This window comes from Haliotis rufescens, unplaced genomic scaffold (genome assembly GCF_023055435.1).
Source record: "Haliotis rufescens isolate VD_foot unplaced genomic scaffold, xgHalRufe1.0.p SCAF_2, whole genome shotgun sequence".
Taxonomy (NCBI): Eukaryota; Metazoa; Mollusca; class Gastropoda; order Lepetellida; family Haliotidae; genus Haliotis; species Haliotis rufescens.
Window position 1 is genome coordinate 24500009 of NW_025963890.1, and position 22721 is coordinate 24522729.

Sequence of the window (22721 nt, forward strand, 5' to 3'; positions counted from 1 at the left end):
GATCGGGAAAAATTGTATCTGAAACTATTTATTTTATCAGGAATAATATATTCCAATATCATGTTATTTTAGTTGCAGCTTTTACTAAACATACCCGGTACTTAAAATAATATTTTTTTTCACATAGAAGAATTTGACCAGTCACCATTGAGGCTCCCGCCCACGTGATTGCGAGAACTACATGTTGACATATTATTGTCAAACTACAACAAATATGACTTTTAACGAGTCAAAGTATGGCATTTATGATATATGTATCCATTCTCTGTCAACTAAAGTTTGTTTCAAGGCGTCAATAACGATAATCTGACCGTGGTTGTTGTTAATAAATGGTGACTTGTGCGATCTTCCAATCACTTCACACACGATTTCGCCGAAATTAATTAAAACAATATTAAAAGAAATTTTGAATTAAATTATTGAAATAAGTTACAAACATAAGTTCAGATATACAATGAACTAGACCGTGTAATTACATGATTAATTTGCGTACTTCAGTATGGATTTGTTGACATGGTATTTCCGGTGTTATGTGCTCAAGGAAATGTCTGCATTAGGGGAAAAAAACATCAAAACTTGTTGCACACCCCCTTCTACACAGCTGTGTTATTTTTTTGGAAAAAGTGTGCACTATACTCAAGAAAATACAGTATCTTCTGACATATGCTTTTGGGGTTAAAAATAACTGATCAAGAAATGTGAGCAGTGCATTTTGAAAAAAGCCCACATATTACCTTATCGTGCATTCCTTTCATGATTTTAATGTTAAAACTTAACAAGCTCAATATTTGCTTTTTCGTAGGATCTAGGTTTGTTCCTGTGATTATTTCCAGAGAATGATTGATGTTTGTTTCAGATGTACAACAAAGGGTGAGGAGGACTACCGTCCATTGTTTGAGAACTTTGTACAGGATCTGCTCTCCACTGTCAACAAACCTGAATGGCCTGCATCAGAGTTACTCCTCAGTTTGCTGGGTAGAATTCTAGTAAGTCAAAATATTACTGATGTATGGAGTATTTTGTGACTTTGAGTAAACCTGTTATAATTTTCCTTAATTCATAAAATGTCTTGTAAAAGATAAATGAGTTTCATGTGATGGTCCGATGAATATTGATTGAATATAATGAACTAAGAATTTCCATTGTTAATATCTGTGATTGCAGGTTCAGCAATTCAGCAACAAATCTACAGATATGTCTCTCAGGGTAGCTTCTTTAGAATATCTGGGAATTGTTGCTGCCAGATTGCGGAAGGATGCTGTCACTAGTCACCTGAATCAGGAAATGATTGATGATATTGTTGACAAGGTTAGTTATCATGTTGCTGGGTTAGACATGGTCACCAGTCTGTTAGTCCGAGACTTGTGAAAATCTAGAGAGACAAGTTATTTCCACCCCAAATCTAGTTACTTTACATAACCTACTAGTCCAAAAGGAGCAGTGGGGTAGCCTAGTGGTCAAAGCATTTACTCGTCACGCCGAAGACCCCGGTTCGATTCCTCACATTGGTACAATGTGTCGAGCCCACTTCTGGTGTCCCCCTCCGTTATATTGCTGGAATATTGCTAAAAGCGGCGTAAAAAACATTCTCCATCACTCACTCTTCAAGTTAAGAGCATTTAGTGACAAGAACTTTTTTGTTTCAGGTGAATGAAAGTGATGATGAAGATCATACAACTAGAAGCAAGAAAAAGGTAAAAGACCTCCAAGTATTCTACTCTCACTGATATTGAAATTACATCTTTTGTGCTCATATTATCATTGTGTATCACTTGATTTCTTATTGTGTTGTGATGATTTGATCTTGTCTTACCATATTTTCTTGAGTATAGTGCGCACCCATGTATAATGTGCACCCCCTCTAGCGGGTTCAGTATTTTACAAAAATAAAAATTTGAATACCAAGCGCAGAAAAAAATTACACCGTACCCCTTCAGCAAAGTCCGGCAAACGAACGGGTGAATTTGAGATAAAAAAATCACCAGACATGTTGATTTACCGTTTAAATAGTATTTTTGTTCTGCTAGGCATTGTTTTATATCCAAGGATTAAGATTACCTTGTGTATTTTCTCGTAAACTAACCCGGAAACAGCAATCAGCTGTACACATGTTTTCTTGGAATCGACCGGTGATTCGGTCAAGACACACCCAATGATATAACTTTACAGGATTTTCATGCAAGGATCGGCAAAAATTGTATCTGAAACTATTTTTTTTATCAGGAATAATATATTCCAATATCTTGTTAATTTAGATGCAACTTTTACTAAACATATTTAAAATAATACATGTAATAACCCTAAGCCAAGCAGCTGATCGCTATTCCAGGGTATTATTTTTTACATGGACCAGTCACCGTCAAGGCTCACGCGCATGTGATCGCGTGATCGCGAGAATTACGTGTTGACATAGAATCGGCAAACAAAAACAAATATGACTTTTATCGAGTCAAAGTATGGCATTTATGATATATGTATCCATTATCTGTCAACTAAAGTTCGTTTCAAGGCGTCAATAGCGGTAATCTGACCGTGGTTGTTGTTAATAACGGTGAGTTGTGTGAACTTCCGATTGCTTCACACACGATTTCGCCGAAATTAATTTAAACAATATTAAAAGGAATTTTGAATAAAATTAATGAAATAAGTTAAAAACATAAGTCCAGATATACAAAGAACACTTTTTATAGCCAGACAGTGTAATTACATGATTAATTTGCGTACTTCAATATGGATTTGTTGACATGGTATTTCCGGTGTTACGTCCTCACGGTAATGTCTTTCCATGGGGGAAAAAAACCATCCAAACTCATAATTCGTATATAATGCGCATCCCTTTCTACACAGCTGTGTTTTTTGGAGAGAAAAAGTGCGCACTATACTCAAGAAAATATGGTATTTTTTAGCATAATACATATTTTGCCAAACATGTGCGTTGTAGATTGTTTCCTTCTAAATTATGACAGGTAATTATGTATTTATTTGTTGCAACTACAGCAGAAAGGACCCGTTGACACGACACAGAGCTTCCAGGAAGCCATGCTGCAGTACCTGGCACACAATGCTGAAAATGATCCTTCATTATTGGTGAGAAATTTCTATCATTTTGCAGAAAGGTTTAAACTTAATTTGTTGATCTCAACAGGTATTGGCTACTGTCATTTTCACAGTCTTTGTTTCATATTTATCAAAGGGATATCTGTCATGACATTATCATATTAAAATTTGTCAGTCTGCCCATCTGTTAATTTCTTTTTCTCCAAATTGACAAGTAAATTTAGGGGGATGACTAGCACTTATACAAGACTGAAAAGAAAGTGTGTGCTCAGTATCTTTTTACTGATTTTCTTCAAATTTGTTAATGTGCTGTTCTGTAATGAGAGAAGGTCCTTGTATAATAAAGAACAGCCAACTTGGGAATCAAAGGGAATCTCAGAGTATCATATCCACATTTATCTACCTGTAAAAACTAATACATTGAATCCCCTCCAGTTTGCTCGTCAATTCTACATGGCTCAGTGGTTCCGAGACTCCTCAGTGGAAGCAGAAAAAACCATGGCCACACAGGCCAAGGCTGAGGAGGACTTCGATGAGACAGAAGCAGAGAGGTCAACTGAAGTCATGCAGAATGTGGAGAAGAGAAAGAACTTCCTTCTAAATCAAGTTGCAATAATGTCCAAAATTTTGTCCAATAGCAAGTAGGTTGTTTTTAATGTTTGCTTTGATTTAGAAGTATCAGATTAAAATCAATTTTGTCTTTCGATTTGCACTGGATTTATTTATTTTTTTATTATTTTTTTTTTATAATTGTTGCATTGATTACAAAGACTAAAATATGAAACATCCATTTTCAGACCTGCGCCAAGCAAACTTGACTATGATAGTGCCTGTCTTGTTGCAAGGTACCTCTCATCTAAACGCCCTTTTGCACAAAGTTTTGATGTCTACTTGACACAGGTAAGTTTGACACAGAATGAGAAGCAATACTCATTTCTTTTTATCCCTAACAGATTGCTGTTTTTAACTACAGAGACAATTCAACATGATCTATCAACCGCATTAGTTAATGACAGGACCCGTGAAGATTCCGGGGTAGAATAGGTCTTCAGCAACCCATACTTGCTGTAAAAGGCGACCATGCTTGTCGTAAAAGGCGACTAACGGGATCGGGTGGTCAGGCTCGCTGACTTAGTTGATACATGTCATCGATCCCAATTGCTTGGATCAATGCTCATGATGTCAATCACTGGATTGTCTGGTCCAGACTCGATTATTTTACAGACCGCCGTCATATAGCTGGAATATTGCTGAGTGCGGCGTTAAACCACAAACAAACAAACAAAACAAACAAGTTAATGACAGTGACATGAAATCTCCTACTCATAGGATTTTACAAGAAAGGCTAAATGTTTCAGATTCTGAAGGTGTTAAGTGAGACTGCAGTGGCTGTGAGAACCAAGGCAATGAAGTGTTTGTCAGCAGTAGTAGAAGCTGATCCAGGGATCCTAGCTAGAGTAAGTTACCTTTCCACTGGTTTCTTTTTACACCCCCCTTTACAAAGTAAATCGGGGGTATATAGCGTTACGTTCGTCCGTCCTTCTGTTCAAGCTTTGGTACGGCCCATAACATTTTTCATCATGCCCCCTAGCTTCACCAAACTTTCTACACACATTAACCACAATGAGTACTTGTGCCTTTTGCTAGTTTGAAGATTCTGAATTTTTTAATTTTTGCCGTTTCCATGGAAACATTAAGAAACTTAAACTTTTAGGGTGGGTGTTTTGTACGGCCTATATCTTTTTAACTATGAACCCTAGCTTCACCAAACTCTCTACACACATTAACCACAATGAGTACTTGTGCCTTTTGCTAGTTTGAAGATTCTGAATTTTTTTATTTTTGCCGTTTCCATGGAATCATGGTGAAACATAAATTTTGGGTAGAGTTTTTGTACGATCCATGTTTACAATATTATGTATCCTAGCTTCAGCGAACTTGCTACATTAACCACTATGATTGTTTTTTTTATCTTTTATAAGATTCTGAAAGTTTTCTCTTTTGCTGTTTTCATGGAAACATGATGGAATTTAGAAATTTTGAACACTGGTTTTGTATAGCTGATATATTTTCCAAAATTGTTTCCACACATGTAGATCATCATCAGTATCTGTGCTTTGTGTTAGTTTGAATTTATGAATTCTTTACCATATCTGTTAAGGCTAGATGGAAATTATTAATTTATTGATTTTCTTATATGATATTGTTCCATTTTTTATGTGGTTTTATATCAACAATTTTTGGTCCTTTTGATAATTCTTCTTATGTAACTCCTCAATCAAATTTTTATTCAAAGGTGTTCATGGTGATCTACTTCCTCGTACAGTGAACACTGGTAACATGGAAGATTGGGGGGGGGGGGTGTTCAATTGTCACTTGAACTCAATCTTAGTTTTTAAAACATTGAAGTTAAAATCAGTTAGAAATATGTAATATTTCATTATTTAACAAACTATTTACTATTTGTTGTTGACCAGTGGGGATAATGGGGGTATGTGAGCTTTGCTCACTTCTTTTTTCTTTCTTCTCAGAAGGACCTCAAGCCTGTCTTCTAAATCTTTGAAAGAAACAATTTACAGTCTTGTTCACTCATCTCTGGTGCTTACACCTGAGGGTTATGGTGTGAAATGCTGTTTTGTATGGGCGGCCATTTGGTCAAAAAATACAAAGTTGAAAAAAAGGACAAAAGTACACAATTAAGGTCAAATATTACGAATAAAGAACTAAATGTTACTACTTAAGGTCAAAATACAAACAAACAGACAAGGGTTAAACATACAAAGCTGAAATAAATGTCAAAAGTATGCAATATTAATAGTCAAATGTTACGAAAAGACGTCATAAGAAAAAAGAAAGAACAATGTGTACGAAAGAACGTCAGTGAGCACAAAAGGACGTTTTCAATAAAGAACGTCAGTGAGCACGAAAGGGCGTTGACAATAAAGAACGCCAGATGGCGCTGCAATTTGTAAAACATTCTGAGTTTAATCGGCTTGTTCCGCCGTGTATATGATCTTTCAGATGAAAATGTGTGTCATTGGATCATTGTAGATGAATCCTAGATTAGCGTTAAGTGAGTGTTTTTTTAACTCTTTCAACACCGTAGGCCGGTTATCCGGCCAAGAAGCATCGAGTCCCCAGACACCGCAGGCCGGTTATCCGGCCAAGCCAGTAGTCACGTCAAAATAGTATATATTTTTATGGACCTACCTGTAATATCATTCATTTATTAAATCTATCACATTTCACAATGTCTGAAATACATATTCAATTTCAATTTAACATTTTTTATCTTTAAATTAAAAAATTATTCACTATTTCCCGCGATGTTATTGAAAATAAAATTCTCGGACACACATTTCGCCTACGGGTCCACATCGAACACGTCAAAGAGGAAAATAAAGAAGTTTTAAACAAATCTTTAAATATATTATACAAAGTAATAAATAAAATCAACAAAAATATATCTAAAAGTAATCAAACTTACATCTAAGTTATTATTTCCATCTTTTCGTGCGATCGCGTGTAATGTAAGTCAAATGACATCTCGGCTTTCGCCGCCTTGAATTCTCGGCTCGGACACGATGTTTAATGCAAAAATATATGCATGAAAATTCTTTGTCACAGCTCGTAACCTAGCACGATACATTCACGAAGTTCCATATTTTTAATATATATCGTGGTTTCCTGCTCAAAACGTTCAGAATAACACGATTTAACAAATTTCTTTCGCAAACTTCTGTAATTTATCGAACACGAGCTTGGTATCACAGCTGTAATTTGATTGGCTGCCTGAGGTCACGTGCTCAAAATTGACCAATCACGAAACTTGTAGCAGATTTCAGCAAGAAAGCGTCATTAGAAACCAATTTTGATCCAATGAAATCGCTTGTTATAACAACGAAAAAACACCAGTCGATGTTACGAGCGTGTAGATGAAGGAATAAGCTTTCCAGCGATGTGTCATATGCCATTCTTCGACGAACGTGTTATTCATACGAAACCTCGAAAACGGGGGTATTTCTTCATTTTACTGAGCGGACAGTCGCTGTTATCGGGAAATGGGTGATGACAGAAACTATTTATAATTCTTTTTAAAATGATTTTCCAATTACGTAAACAATGAAAATAAAACAGAAATAGGTACGTGGATATTATGAAATCATATATCTGCCGAAAATCGTCAAGTTTTCACTTCCTTGGTCCTTAATCTGGATGTTAACAACGTGTGAGCGTACATTTTTTATTTACAACGAATTTAATTAAGTTGTAAATGCATTATTTTAAATAATGTGAAAAACATAACTTTCATATTTATAAACCATAGGATGAGACCTTTCAAATGGTGTATAACATGTAGTAGCAAATATATTTTAGAAGCAGGTATTTTCTTTGATAAATATTGGCTTCATCTATCACACAAGAGTCTCTGGGAACTCGGTGTCCCAGCAGTAAACACTTCTGGTTGACTGGTGTTGAAAGAGTTAAGGTTGTGTACAAAATACATGTACTAATGTTAGGCAGATGTTGGATTACACAGTATACTGTATTTATGAAAAGGCCCTTTAGCGGTGACAAAACTTAAACACAACATGTTTATACACAATGTGTTCATTATACATTATATATACACGAATATATGTGTGACGTCAGACGGTGAGTGCACGAGGAATGACGTAATACATTGTGCACCTCGGCATGTAGTTATCATATACACGGCGGAACAAGCCGGTTAAACTCGGAATGTTTTAAAAATTGCAGCGCCATCTGGCGTTCTTTTGTACACATTGTTCTTTCTTTTCTTATGACGTCTTTTCGTAACATTTGACTATTAATATTGCATATTTTTGACATTTATTTCAACTTTGTATGTTTAACCCTCATCTGTTTGGTTTTTATTTTGACCTTTAGTAGTAACATTTAGTTCTTTATTCGTAATATTTGACCTTAATGGCGCACTTTTGTCCTTTTTTCAACTTTGTATTTTTTGACTGAATGGCCGCCCATAGTTTTGGGTGTGTTGACTTCTTATGTGTATACTTGTACAGGTGAAACAGAGATCTGTATCTTGTTTTCAGTCAGACATGCAAAGAGGTGTCCATGGTCGGTTTCTCGATCAGTCAACATCAGTTAGAGAAGCTGCCATTGAACTTGTCGGCAAGTTCATCCTTATCCGTCCTGAACTCATTCCAAAATATTATGACATGTTGTCAGAAAGAATACTGGTGAGTTGGGACATTCTTGCCAGAATACAAATATTGTCTAACATTTTGGAGCATTATTGAAATTCTTAATATTTTACTGTTTTTAAATATTAAATCAGTTTCTAAAAATGTAAAAAAAATAAGTAGCAATAAGTGTAATAAGTAAATTAACAAATGGCTTAAAATTTGGGATACGCCCAGTTACCTAGTATTGTATAAATTATTATTTTGCCGTGTTGATGTTATCTAAAGAATGTTGCAGAGACAGTTCCAATACATGCTATTCACTCCTACTCTATGTTTCAGGACACTGGTATCAGTGTACGGAAGCGAGTGATCAAGATCTTCAAGGACATCTGCATCGAGCAGCCAGACAACACAAAAATACCTGAAATGTGTGTCAAAATGATCCGCAGGGTGAATGATGAAGAAGGAATCAAAGTATGTACATGTCAGTTCAGAAGAAATTATTGGGAAACTTTTTAAGGATAAACTGTCTGTTTCAAACTAAGCTGCAAGGTGAAGGTTTTGAGTACTCACTCATAGCTATAGTTAGACATGATGACTGAAGCATTTTGCAGGGGAATATTTTACTTATTAGTTAGCAGTTTAATTAGACAATAGGATCTGTAGCATAATCATCTTGTAAGTACCGATACCGATACAAGATGTTGACCACCAGTATATTGGACATTGTTTTCTTATACATGTATTCATACAGTGTTATGTTATGTTTTTTTCAGAAACTGATCAATGAAGTTTTTCAAAGCATGTGGTTTTCACCTCTACCATCAAGAGAAAAGGATCCAACTCGGCTTGTCCAGCGAGTGATGAACATTTCTGATGTGGTATGTACTTTCTGTCAGTGGTAAAAAGCCTGTTCATCCACTTTATCCATCCATATTAACCTTTCTATTTAGCTGGACTGGGTCTACTTTTGAGTCTTTTGGGTCATGGAATCAAAAACAATAGAGCACTTTTGGGGATGGGTCACCAGAATTGATCTGACATATCAAGTGCTGCAATTTTTCATGTAGATCCCATAAACTAGAATATGAATAGGTTTGAAAGTTAATTGTTTAATGTACCCTTAAATATAGGTAGTTCAGTGGTTGGCCCCTAAGAGAGAGGCCTAAAAAGTCTGTCTGAATGTGGACAAAATAAATGTAATGTTTCTTTTACCAGAGCTAATTAGGCACTTGTTTAATTCTGTACCATGTTATATGTCAATGAAAACATTCATAATTTCTCCTATTTTAGGTTGCTGCCTGTAAGGATACAGGATATGACTTCTTTGAGCAAATGTTGGAAAATGTGAGTGTTTTTATAACCATCAGTAGTAATAAGTTATATTAACAAAATCAAAACTTAAGCATTAAAAATACTCTGTCTGAGAGTACCAAGTACTCATCATTAGAGTACTGAATCACTTGTAGATGTGTGTACAGCAGAGGTGCGAACTGTGCTCACAAAGATCATGAAGATATGGTACTTGTCATTATGTTTAGCACATATGTCACTTCACAATTTCAAAGCATGTCAAGTAGTAAATGGCAATGGCTCCCATTTGCCGGGTTATGAATATTCAGTATTCTTATCAACTCAAATCTGTTTCCATCCACAGTTGCTGAAGAAGGATGAGAATGGTCAGATCAACAAAAGTGCTCTTCTTGCCTGTAAACAGATAGTAGACTGTTTGGTAGAAAATGTGTTGAGGATAGAAGAAAAAGGTGTCGGTAAGTTAATAGCAAAGATGTGCTTTGATTGATAGTGAGATGCTTTAACATTTGATCAATCTACTTAGCAATACAATGAAAAGAAATCTAAAAATGCTATGGACAAAGTTTGTCTTTTGTTGTTGAATGGTTCCTTTAGAGTTCAATGTTTTTGAACCAATATGATTACAGAATTAACTGAGGGCCGAACCACCAGCAGTCGATTAGTGGCGTGCCTGTCAACATTGTATTTATTCAGCAAGATCAAGCCAGACCTGATGGTCAGCCATGCGACAACATTGCAGCCATATCTGGATATCAAGTGCAGTGTAAGTAATGTTTTATGTTGGTTTTCACAATAATTACTGTATATTGCCATCTATAATACACCTCCCTATAATTCTCTCTCTCTCTCTCTCTCTCTCTCTCACACACACACACACACACACACACACACACACACACACACACACACACACACACACACACACACACACACACACACACACAGCTGAACATACAGAATTGTAAACATTTAAGACTATTTGTCTGTGCTTTTTATTCTTCGATGCTTAAATAACTCCCACTCATGGCGCCATTTTGTTGACATGGTACATCCTTAGATTGGTGCTAGTAAAATAAAGTAAAAAGAGGCAATGGGTTGATCTTTATTGAGACAATGCTCATCTATCTATTTCTTGCAATTCAGCAGTAGAAATTTGCACTAGTCCAGTTGTCTTTGCCAAACTAACCAATAGTTAGGTATCTTAAGGACTAGTAGAAACTTGCCATTTTGAAGTGTTTTGCTATATGTTATAATAAGGGCTTATGGACTAAATATGTTGGTTTCAGTCGCTGTAACAAAGTCACAAATTAACTTGATTGTAATTTACTAAGCTTTGTTTTGTTAACTACCAGTATTTTTATTTCAAAATGTTGAATATTCTCCTACTACAATACTCGCTTCTACTTCTACAATAAAAGCAATTGGTTTTCACTGGTTAGGGCACGTGTGCCACAGATCACAGACATCTCATGTTAAAATGTTATTTCATTATTGGGTATATTTTTGTCTACTTTGAGGTTTATTTCAATACAACCATATAATGAGATAGGGGAATAATGGAAATCCAGTGATGATTTACATGATATATATATTAAAAACAATTGTTATACCAAATGTGTAGATGATATCTTCTTATTCTTACTTGCTGCCCTATACTGCTTGATTTTTCTCACCATATCAACTGGTTTGGCAATTCTATAGATGGAGGCAAGGCTCATCTAAACTTTATTTGCAGAAAATATATACCGGTAGTATAAATAAGGATCTCAGGTGTTTAGATAAAAAAATCATTCTAGTAACAGTCATTTTGGACGAAATGCAAAGTTTAACTGTGAACATCAGTGCCAGGCTTGCTTTTGAATGCTGGTTGACGTTGCCAGTGGAACCTGAAACAGCTGGAAAAAAGATGTGATATAGTCTACCACATGCATAGTATGACCCCCATTTCTCACCCCCAATTCTTGGTACCAAAAACATTAATATCTTACACAGTTGTTAAGGGCATCCAAAGAATCTTATGAATTGTGAATCAAGAATAATTTCTGAGTTGTGTATCTAGACCCTTGATTGCATAGTTTAAAGCCTTACGGTAGAGTCAGTGGTTTGTATTTGTGGTGTTTCAGACTCAGGGAGACTATCTTGTGTTGCACTACGTTGCACGGATCCTGGAACTGGTGGTGCCACTCATGGATCATCCCAGTGAAACCTTCCTAGCTCAGCTGGAGGAGGACATGATGAAACTTGTACTCAAACATGGCATGATGGTATGTTGTGGTCTTACAGGCTAAGACAAGTTTTCATATCTTTATTTTTACAACACATTGTATTGTTTTTTAGGATATAGGTATCCATACTCTGATATATCAGTCAATAGCAGTAATCTGATCATGCTTGCTGAAATTATTCGATGTAAAAAACATTGATTAAAGCCAATTAAGTACATAAGCCAGAATGAGGTATGCAATAAATACTTTTCATAGCCAAATAGCTGGACTAAATTGACACATGCTTTCTTCGGTGTTGCATACTAGCAGTAATCTCTTATTTATCAAAACTTGTTGTGTTTATAACGCACCCCCTCTAAACAGATGTATTGTTGGGGCAAAATGCACATCATACACAAGAAAATATGCTGTTTTCATTTGGATATTTTTAGCTGCCAATTACCCCTTCACATGTTGTTGGATCAACATTCTGCTTAAAAAGGCTCCTAAGTTAACTTTTCATACACTTAGTGCTATTTTGTAATTGTTTACCTGTTTACCTGATTCAAGTGAAGTATGACTGTAACAGCAGTGCAATGCTGTCAATTGCTAAAACAATGCTGGTTCAATAAAACAAAGAAAAGCATTGATTTTGTGAATATTTTATTTGATGATTTAGGTTTTCACTTTGACCTTAAAAGAGGTTTCATCAGGACAAATGACCCATTAGCTAAAATATCAAAATCACTGGCAGTTGTTGATATAAATCATGTATTTGGATGCAGTTTTTATTTATTTGTTGTTTAAAAAAAAATGCATTGTGTGTATGTAGAACAATGAAATGGAGATATACATTCTTCTTTTGTAGGTGCTTCAAAGCTGTGTTAGCTGTCTTGGTGCAGTGGTTAACAATGTTAGTCACAATTATCAGCTGGTCAAGGACTGTTTCCAAAAGTTCTTTGGTAAGGATATTTTTTGCTATTTATGTTATACTGGCTTTCTTTTCAGACAACAGATGCATTCAATATTATTCTCAGTTGCCTGGCACATTTCATAATTTCTCCTATAATGTAAGAATGAGAATACTCCTCTTTAGTTTCCAATGTAAAAGAAATTTCAGTTATCTTTAGAACTACTCTCTATCGTGTTATGCTCAATCATTACAGGTGTGTTGACTAAGCTCATGGCAGATCATAGGGATGATCCTCACAACCCCACATTAAAGAGTCGACGTCCAACGTTACTGAGATCTCTCTACACTGTGGGCTTGCTGTGTAAACACTTTGACTTTGACTCACCAGATATGGGCGAAACAAAGGTAAAAATTTATTGGATTGTTATAAAAAGGTTTTGGACAATGTAGTGTTTTGGAAGATGTGAAAATGTTTGACAACTTGTGGGTTTTTAGTCTCTGTTATCTCAAATTTTGAATGTCTGTCAAATACTATCTATCTATCTATCTATCTATCTATCTATCTATCTATCTATCTATTGCATAATTAATACAATGTCTCAATTGTTACAAATTCTTATTATCTTTACAGGTGAATGTGAAAGAACGAGTGTTTAATGTACTGTTATACTTCATGTATCATGAGGATGAAGATGTGACTCACAAAGCTCTCACAGCATTAGGTGAGTATAAACCTGAGTTTTGGCATCTTCCCTGTAGCATAACCTGAGTGTATAACTGTAAGCTTTGTTCCTTTTGAACTGAACAGTGTAGTTAAATGCATGTATTGTGTTGACTTACTGTTTGATGTGTGCTATCTGTTTGCAGGGTTCATGGTGTCTCGGCACTATGAGTTCATGCTGGGGAAGACCATGAGGGATCTGTATTACCGCTTCCTAACTGGAGAAGATGAGCCTGTCAAACTGAGGTGTCAGGTAATGCTATGTTTTAGTCTCCTTGTTGGTAGAGCGAAAGGTCGGAGGCCCGATCCCTGGTCGCATCATACCAAAAGACCTTAAAAGGTGTTACTTGTTGTTACCTGCCTGGTGCATGGTATTAAGGAGCGAAAACAAGAATTGATCGGCTCTGAGTCAGTGAACGCGACGTTAAACACCATTCACCTCACCTCACCTCCAGTGGTTTGGATGACCTAGTGTTAGTACAGACTGCATTAAAAGTGATACACATAAGGAAGACAATTTATGGATGTCAACATCTTTATTATGAGGAACACAACATTTCGGAGTATATGCTTACTCCTTCATCACCTGATGAAGGAGTAAGTATATACTCCGAAATGTAGATGAAGGAGTAACTATATACACCGAAACGTTGTGTTCCTCATAATACAGAAGTTGACATTCGTAAATTATCTTCCTTACTTTTACTGACACTTTTTTGGATAAAATTCCTATACATACACTGATTATAGAAAAGGTTTTGCATAACTAAGTATTATGAATTCTTGTTTTTCTAGGTACTAAGAAATCTACAAAACTATCTCATAGAGGAAGAATTTAGGATGGAGAAAGCTGATGCTGAATGTAAGTATCTTCATAAGCCTGTGAAACACAAGATTATAAAATGAATTATTGTTCAAATAATAATTGTACCAAGTACTCTCCATTAAAATCCTAATGTTCTCTTTTTCTGCCAGGGAGGAAGCACGCTAAAGAGGAGGATCTGAAAGAAATGGGTGATGTCCAGTCAGGGTAGGTCTCCCACTAGAGGAGTTGAGATCAGGGACATTTTGGGACATGTTTCAGAGTGATGGAATCGGGTTGGTGGTCAGAATAAGTTTTTACAATGACATTTGAAAAACATGGTTTTTATGTTGTTTTGTTATAAGGATTGTTGATTGGGTACTTTTACTTCCCATATTTACCTACTTTAATGCATTTTTAATTACAGTAAAGTACGGTTATAACAAACTCAAAGGGACTACTAATTTTAGTTTGTTTTAACCGTAGTTCGTTATAAGCATATATACAGCATAACTACAGCAAAAAGTCGGGACCAAAAAAAATGTTCGTTATATCCGTCAGTTCGTTATAAGCGTGTTCGTTATAACCGTAGTTTACTGTACTGTAATTAGTTAATAGAGGCAGTGGATTAAGTTCTAAATTGAGATTCCTTGTTTGTGAAATTTTAGGTCAGTGAGCTCCAAGTATTTCAGAATAGGTGAACATTGTTATATTTTCTTACAGAATGGCAAGTACAATTATGCAAGTGTACTTGAAGCAGGTCCTTGAATCCTTCTTCCATGAACAGGCCCAGAATCGCCTGGCAGCTCTTGGTGTCGTAATTCTCATCCTCAAACAGGGACTTGTGCACCCTGTTCAGGTATGTTACATGTTCATCCTATTTTGAACATTTCAGATGGAATTAGAAACAACTCTATTATCAAATAAGCTTTGTACATTTTCCCCAGTCAGTAGTCGGATGATAATGGTCTAATTTGTGTTTTATGTTGTCTGTGTCAAACTTTTATTAAAACAGGACCATGTTGAGCAAAAACGTGTTGAATTGTTGTTTTATTAATTTGGCAGTGATTTCTGCTTGGCTAATATCTACTGTCATTATTTAGAATTGACATCTTGTATTTTGGCCTCTTGCCTGCGAAAATCAGTAAAACAAAAATGAAGTTAGTCTGGCTGTTTCCAACTTTTAAACTGAGTTATTAGTGAGGGTTCAATGTAGGAAGCAGATGTACCATAAGTCCCCATGGTCCCTAGTATAGTGGCCTAACTATGGTTGCAAGTGATCTATGGCACATTTCTATGATGCATCGTTACGATCGTTACTTTTATAGTAAAATACTAGTTGTTATCCAGAAACAGGCTCTGTCCGTCTGTCACGTTTCGTTTCCAGAGCATAACTCAGAAACCGTTCAATATTTTTTCATGAAACTTTGCAGGTCTGTCAAGTACATGCTGAACTGATGCCTTTTGCTATTTAGAAAATTTAGAAATTTTTATTTTTTACGTTTCCATGGCAACAAGATGGACTTAAGTTCCAAACTCTTCTTTTTCTTTACAATTTCCATGACAAGTTCCACCTCGGTTAAAAAAGGTTAGGGTTTGTTTACATTTAATTATGTCATAAATTCTGCAACAGGGGCAGGGGATATAGCCATGTTAGTGGCAATCTCTTGTTAATCTTTACCTGTGAAATCTAGTGCTTTTAATGTCCTTTGTCAACAGATTGTATAGTCTATATGTATGTATTATTACTGTACAACTTGATTTAGTCAAGATATGGCTGAAATATTGCTGATGTGACTATAAATCTTCAATCGCTCATTGTAAGTTAGGTTGTTCCTCTCTTTTGGCATGAACCTAAACCTGTTTTGTTACAGTGTGTGCCATATCTCATAAGCATGAGTTCTGATCCTGAGGCAGCAATAAGAATAAAAGCAGATCAGCAACTGGAAGAGATTGAGAAGAAGTACCCTGGTTTCACCCATGTATGTTTCATATTTCGGTCTTTATGTACTTTGCATAAATATCAGAGTCTCATAGTAAAGTAGATAAGACAGTCCACTTTTCATCAAAGCCCAGAGTAACACTTCTTGATAAATGTCACAGACTTTACAAATATATGCGTGTTCTATTGAGTAACAATAAAGGATATTTCTCCCCCTTACTTTTCTCCAATTTAGTGTCAACAGCATTTGTCTAAGGTCTGTAATATGATAATGACAGTACATCTTTATGTATACCCATCCTGTACAACAGCAATAATTTTCAGATGAAAGCTCTTCAGGGACTGAAGGCTTCCTTCAGGCTGCAGGAGGTGCTAAATAAAAACGCTGAAGGTCCAATCCGTGGAATCCGAAACCATGATGACAACAACCCCCAGAGCCTTAATGCATTCCTCTATACTGTTCTCCGCACCAACAGACAATATCGGCGTGGTCTTCTTACATCACTTCTCAACCTCTTTGATGATTCTGCAGTAAGTTATTTCATATGCATATTTAAGATTATGGCTACAATCCAGAATACCAGATACCTTCCGCCATATTGTTCAGGAATGTGCACGTGATTCTAAGTTCTTTCAGCAGCAATTTCTGTTTTTTAGCTGCCTTGCCTTAACCCCCACACAATGATTTGAAAAAAATGCTGTCATAAGTTAATGTCATTTTTAGCAAAAATACTGTGTGTTGTGTTGATTGAAATGTGTCTCTGATGGATGTCACTTGTGAGGTAGCTACACCTAACTATGGCACTTCTGTTTTCGTGTAATATTTCTTTGTTGATGTCCAATTTTTTATGTTCATGATTTGCTTTTTTATATTTAATTTTGCGGCTTATATTAAACCATACAAATGCAAGCAGAGCAATTTTTTCGCATGCTGCTATGTTTGTAGCATCAAACAAACATTGCGGATAGATCTGGTATTCTGAAGGTGTACCAAGATTTTTCCTTCAGGTACAATCAAGTCGGTAAACAATTAGTTACGAATGTGTATTATCAGTCTGAAAATGACTAGGGGTGGCATTAAAACCCTATTGCAATAGTATTAGGATAGCATAAGGAGTACCTGTACCTTCTCAAAATGTAGTTTAATGGCTTTATTTGACATTGTGTAATAGCCAAACAAGCCCATCGTTCCTAGATTCAGTAGTTTGCGAGCTGTTGATGTTTTTACTTGTCATCCACATTATGCCATCAGGACATGAAAAGTTGCAGTGCACCGTCTGTTTGATACAATTTTACACCTTTAGTGCCATGGTTTTCTGATTGACTGATGTTTGTCTGCAGCGTGTGAGTTTGAAGGAGCAAGTGTACATAGCAGACAACCTGGCATTCTTCAACTACCAGACACAAGACGAACCTCTTTTCATCATTCACCACATAGATGTCATTGTATCAGTCACAGGATCCAATCTCTTGCAGTCATTCAGAGAGGTAATCATTTTGAATTCATTTATACATTTGCTGAATAAACAAACTCTTTATGAAAAATATATAACTCACACAATTAACACATCATACATTTGAGTTTCTTTTTCAGTTTTGTAAACTTAACATGAGGTTCTAAAACTGTGTTCTCTGTGACTGGTGTATATTCTTTTATGTGTGCAGGCATTGAATCCCAAGAAAACCCCCACAGAAGGAGAAGAGACTGCAGAAAAAGAGATAGAAACAGTAAAGCCTCATATAGAAGATGACGATGATGATGATCCAGAGTCGTTACTCAGTAAGGATGCTTGGCTCATTATGTAAACTTTGGCAATGATGTCAGGAGGAGCATTTGCACCTTTTGTTATGATCATCTACCCTTATTGATCTGGGAAGTGATAAGTTGATGGTGTTGATAGTCTTTGTACTTTTTATGACACATCTATGATTTGTGTTTACAGAGAAATTACCACCTGAGATCAAGCCCTTGCAAGATATCATCAATCTGTCTCAAGGCTGTGTATTATTGCTAGTCATGAAGCAGCATCTCAAGGACATGTTTGGCTTCACAGACAGGTAACATTTGTTTCATTTTCCTTTGTGGTGTACGTTGATATTGAAAGTTAGTAGTTAGTGCATGTTCAAAATGTTTGAATTCTTTTGTAACCAATAATGCTCTACTGGAGTCACAAGAGATGCTTTATTAATTTTACATTTTCTATCTTCTCAGCAAAATCTACAAGTATTCACCAACAGAATCTGCAAAGACCTATGACAAGCCACTGAACCGCAAGCAGGTTGTTAAGTTCAACCCAACCCACACCCTGGAGGTGTTGGTAAGCAGGGAGAAAGAGAAGGATGATGAGGTGGATGAAGAGGCAAAGAAGCAGAAACTTGTTGATGATTATCTTGAGGTATATATTACAACTTTTGAGGGTGCTAAGTTTTAAGATGTAAAAAGTTCTTAAGCAGTGAGTACAACATCTGTTTTGCAAAAACTAAAATAAGAAACTTTTCAAAGCTGACTAAAGTCATTACTGTAGAGACTAGTACTCATCCTATAGTCCCAAGCAAAATACCTATTGGTTTAAGTATTCATATTTCTTGTTTTCTCTTCTGATGTATGGTTAACATAAGGCTAAAATTTTTTAATTAAAATAGTCTTGGTTCTCAGGCACAGCCGCATCATCACAAAGTCCACCGCATGTTTCGTTTTTTATATAATTTTCAAAACAACCAAAACAATTCTTAAATGTTCTGCATCACTTAAAAACATTGCCATCTAATATAGAGTGCAGTAACTTCCCTTTACTTGCACACTGCTTTACTGCGCATCTTGTGTCATGTGATATGGTCATAATGGCAATAGGACTTAGTGTTCTTGTTTTGCACTTTGCAAATTTGATCAATGAAAACATGAAACTTACAATAAGACATGATGATTTACAAATTCAATGTTGTTTGTGTACTGTATGCCGACGCAATGTTTCATATGCAGATATTAAGATTACATGTGCATTTGTCTCAGGAAATTAAGCTGGAAATAGAAATCTGCTGTTTACACATTTTCTTCCCGATCTAGGGGTAATTGTTTCCCCCAAAAATACTTGAATGTCATGGCCAATATCATAACTGAAAAGAAATTCCATAGGAATTGATAGGAAAACTTTGTATCTCTAACGACTAATGTTCATATCAAGTCGAGTTCTTGGTGAGTTTATGTGATTTGCCGATCAGATCATACACAATTTCTATGGAGAAAAGTAATATAATGGATTCCAAACCACGCCTCATTATTCTTTGCAATTTATCGCGTAGCTATCTTGTATAGCCAGATAGTGTAATAACAGGACTAACTTGGGTTCTTCAGTATGGATTTGTTGTGTGCTCATGGTAACGTTTTCACATTGTGAAATAAAATCAAAGCTCATTGTATGCATGTATTATGCACACACTGGCAGGCCAACTTAAGTCAAATACACTATATTTTCAAAAGTCATTGTTTGAGAACCAATTCTTTTATTATTTTAAGCCTAAGCAAACAATTTGGAGTAATTTCTTTTTCACCTCAATCCTAATCAATATTTAATTTCTCCTAGTTCCGTGACTTGATGATGAGTATTGATCCAATGGACGATGATGACAGTGGTGATGAGAAGAGCTCTGGGCGTGGCACTCCAGTACCAGGTGGTCGCCAGGGAGACGGGTCAGATGTGGTTCCTATGGAAGGGGAGGGTGGGGTACCCCTTGGTCCCGGTGGTGATGGGGCAACTACACCATCAGGAAGCAATGTGAGTATACTGGTGTAACACCTATATCACCTTGCATTTAAAACATTAATGTTCAGCATCCTGTTGAGAAAATTGTACTCTATGAAGGCAGCAAGAGCAAGAAATCTTCTCTTTTCAAATGCACATCACTTCATATGAAACTAACATAATTGTTTCATTACAGGAGGGAGCAGTTCCTTCGTCTGCATATTCATATGCCTACATCCAACGACCCAGCAAGCTCCCACCAGAGAAGAAAAAGCGTTCACATACACCAAGGGCACCACGCACACCAAAAACTCCTACAGTGAAGAAAGAAAAGAAGAAAAAGAAACGTCGTAGGCGTATCAGTGATGATGAAGATGATGAAAGTGATGACGATCCTGATTTTGTGTTGTAAATATCGTTTCTGACACCAACCAGTAGAGGGTTTTAGTTATCTATCATTGCGTGTTTTACTGTTTTACATTGTAAATACTTTGGTAGAAAATAATGTTATTCATCTGTTCAGCTGCTGCTATACCTGTTACTACATGAGATGTATTTAAAACATTATCTTCAAGCTCACCTTTTGAAAGGATGGATTGGAGTGTTTTTAAGAAAGGATGACATTTTATGAAGCATTAGCATGTAAATTGCCCGCATCATTTATAAGTCTCATCTTGTCATTATTTTTCACCGGTCATCCTTTTTAGTGTATATTCAGGTTTTTCATGTATATTTATTGATAAGGTTTTATATTTCAAAGAATTCATGTTTGAGTGCATTGTCCATGCTGTTTTAATCCTGTCAGATATTCATCCTAAACTTCATATCCCCACATGACAACAAAATGGATTAACACTTATAGAGAAGTCTGCCATGAATAAAGATGAATGTTATTTAAATAAGATCCATGATATCTTGTTATTTATTCGTAAGGCACAAATTTGTTCAATGACATGAGATTACAACATGATCGTCCTGTCGCTTCTTAGATCAGAAGAATAACGTGGAATGCTGACTATTTGACCAAAAGAGTCAATGTTGAAACAAATGGAAGAGCCCTGATGCTGATTGTGCATGTGGAAGATATGTAGTACGATAGAGTGAATGAAATGTTGAAAATCTTGACCAGACCTACCAGCCTAGTTCGGCAAGGTTGGAAACTGGACTTTTATTGTCATCTAACGCCCTTGACTCAGGAATGAGCAAATTGGAGATTAGTCCACTGATTTTGAAAGACAGGTAAGGCCCACTTAATCCAAATAAATTATTATGCTTCAGACCTTTGAGGGGGAAAAAAAAAAAAAAAATGCCTGCCCCAAAAATGACATTGTTGTTGCACAGTGTTTTTCTTTATAAATATTCAGGCTCATAGTTTTAAATAATAATATATCTAAAGCTGAAAAGATATCTAATCTCGATACAAAGTCCTCTTCCCCCAGAATATGAAATTGTCGATCCCTTAATACCTTTGTGGAGTTTATAGTATGGCAATTACTAATCTGAGTAAAGACTAGGAGTTGACACAAATTATATTGTGTTGACTTATTTAGGTAGGAATAATTACAAAGTAATGGAATTATTGTATATAAGGACATTGGTGTGGTCTCCTTGACATCTCTCACTTGAACATGGTAGGGTTGTGGGAACATGTAGGGTTGTGTGTTTTTTCAATCCAGTACGTGACAGGTGCTATTTGAAGGACATCTCTACAATGAGAATTCCACAAAGAAACATTACATCCATTATAAGTGTGTTGTTAGACCAAGCAGAGGCAGACTTACCACAGTCAGTATTTATGTGAGGAACACCACCCCTCATAATCATGGTGCATAGAAACCTGATATGATAGGATTTGATTGCACCATAAGGAAGAGAGCCTGATAAGGCACTATGCAAATGCTGACTATCAAAGAAGTTGCCAGACGGAATCGTGACCGAGTACCACTCCTGCTAGTGCTACCTTACTCCAAATTCCAGTGTCAGTAGTGCCCTTAACATCCACCGAAGACACACCATACCACAACAACCAGAGCTGATGTAGAGGTAGAGGGAATATGGGCTGAGACCATTGACAGTGAACCATTCCTGTTGTTTGCAGGTGGTGAAGTAAATGTGATGAGATGCAAGTGTTCTCTTATTTGGAGCTTGTTCTGCAGTCTGCATGTCTAACCCTGTGGAATCAGCTCAACATCATCCACTCGAAAAGATTCGAAGACTTGTCCCTTTGTTTTCTCTTCTTACTGATCGTCTGCCAAACTGTACTGTAGACTTTTAACGGATTGATCGCAGAAGTGTAACAAAAACTGAACAGGAACCTTTCTCCCACAGCGCTTCAGATTGACTTTGAACAAGCTGCAGTCAGAGCCATGCAGGTGGAGTTTCCTGCTGTCAGAGTGTGTTATTTTCATTTCACTCAAGCTGTGTGGAGGAAAGTGTAGGACCAGGACTGACTGTCAAGTACAAAGAAGACCCTGAGATCAGTCAGGAAAGTTTAAGCCCTGGTTCTCCTTGCTGTAGCAGATGTCTAAGATGCCTGGGTCGAAGCCAGGCATGTACCCCAGAAGTTGGCAACGCCCAGACATTCAACGACTACATTACTACAGCATGGGTAGATGTTGATGCCAGATTCACTATTCCTATGTGGAACCATCAATGCGACATCGGATAAAGCATCAACAACGACATGGAGGAATTTCACCACTGAACAGGATTCTTCCTTATCATCATCCAAACATCTTCAGATTTGTGGATATAATTTTAAAAAAACATACAAAAATCAGAAGCAGTCGATATATATTAGCCAGACTTTGGTCCTGCAACCCAAGTGAGGAAGAGAGTCTACTGTGAGAAGGAAACA

General features: G+C 36.3%; 1 protein-coding gene across 4 annotated transcripts in view; it reads left to right on the forward strand.

Annotated features, from left to right (window-relative positions):
- LOC124146183 (nipped-B-like protein) overlaps positions 1-20768 on the forward strand; it is a 63834-nt gene extending 43066 nt beyond the window's left edge. For all 4 annotated transcript variants that reach the window (XM_046516343.2, XM_046516344.2, XM_046516345.2 and 1 more), the window contains 29 exons: positions 857-986; positions 1165-1308; positions 1647-1694; positions 2998-3087; positions 3493-3698; positions 3855-3957; positions 4416-4514; positions 8136-8282; positions 8568-8702; positions 9005-9109; positions 9522-9575; positions 9886-9997; positions 10169-10305; positions 11666-11806; positions 12615-12708; positions 12913-13064; positions 13291-13381; positions 13527-13633; positions 14176-14242; positions 14356-14410; positions 14906-15041; positions 16057-16164; positions 16449-16655; positions 17466-17612; positions 17790-17904; positions 18068-18182; positions 18337-18520; positions 19706-19897; positions 20061-20768. In XM_046516343.2, coding sequence (XP_046372299.1) covers positions 857-986; positions 1165-1308; positions 1647-1694; positions 2998-3087; positions 3493-3698; positions 3855-3957; positions 4416-4514; positions 8136-8282; positions 8568-8702; positions 9005-9109; positions 9522-9575; positions 9886-9997; positions 10169-10305; positions 11666-11806; positions 12615-12708; positions 12913-13064; positions 13291-13381; positions 13527-13633; positions 14176-14242; positions 14356-14410; positions 14906-15041; positions 16057-16164; positions 16449-16655; positions 17466-17612; positions 17790-17904; positions 18068-18182; positions 18337-18520; positions 19706-19897; positions 20061-20276 — 3637 coding nt within the window. In that variant the 3' untranslated portion in view covers positions 20277-20768. The remainder of the gene's footprint in view (positions 1-856; positions 987-1164; positions 1309-1646; positions 1695-2997; positions 3088-3492; positions 3699-3854; positions 3958-4415; positions 4515-8135; positions 8283-8567; positions 8703-9004; positions 9110-9521; positions 9576-9885; positions 9998-10168; positions 10306-11665; positions 11807-12614; positions 12709-12912; positions 13065-13290; positions 13382-13526; positions 13634-14175; positions 14243-14355; positions 14411-14905; positions 15042-16056; positions 16165-16448; positions 16656-17465; positions 17613-17789; positions 17905-18067; positions 18183-18336; positions 18521-19705; positions 19898-20060) is intronic.
- The last annotated feature ends 1953 nt before the right edge of the window (positions 20769-22721 follow it).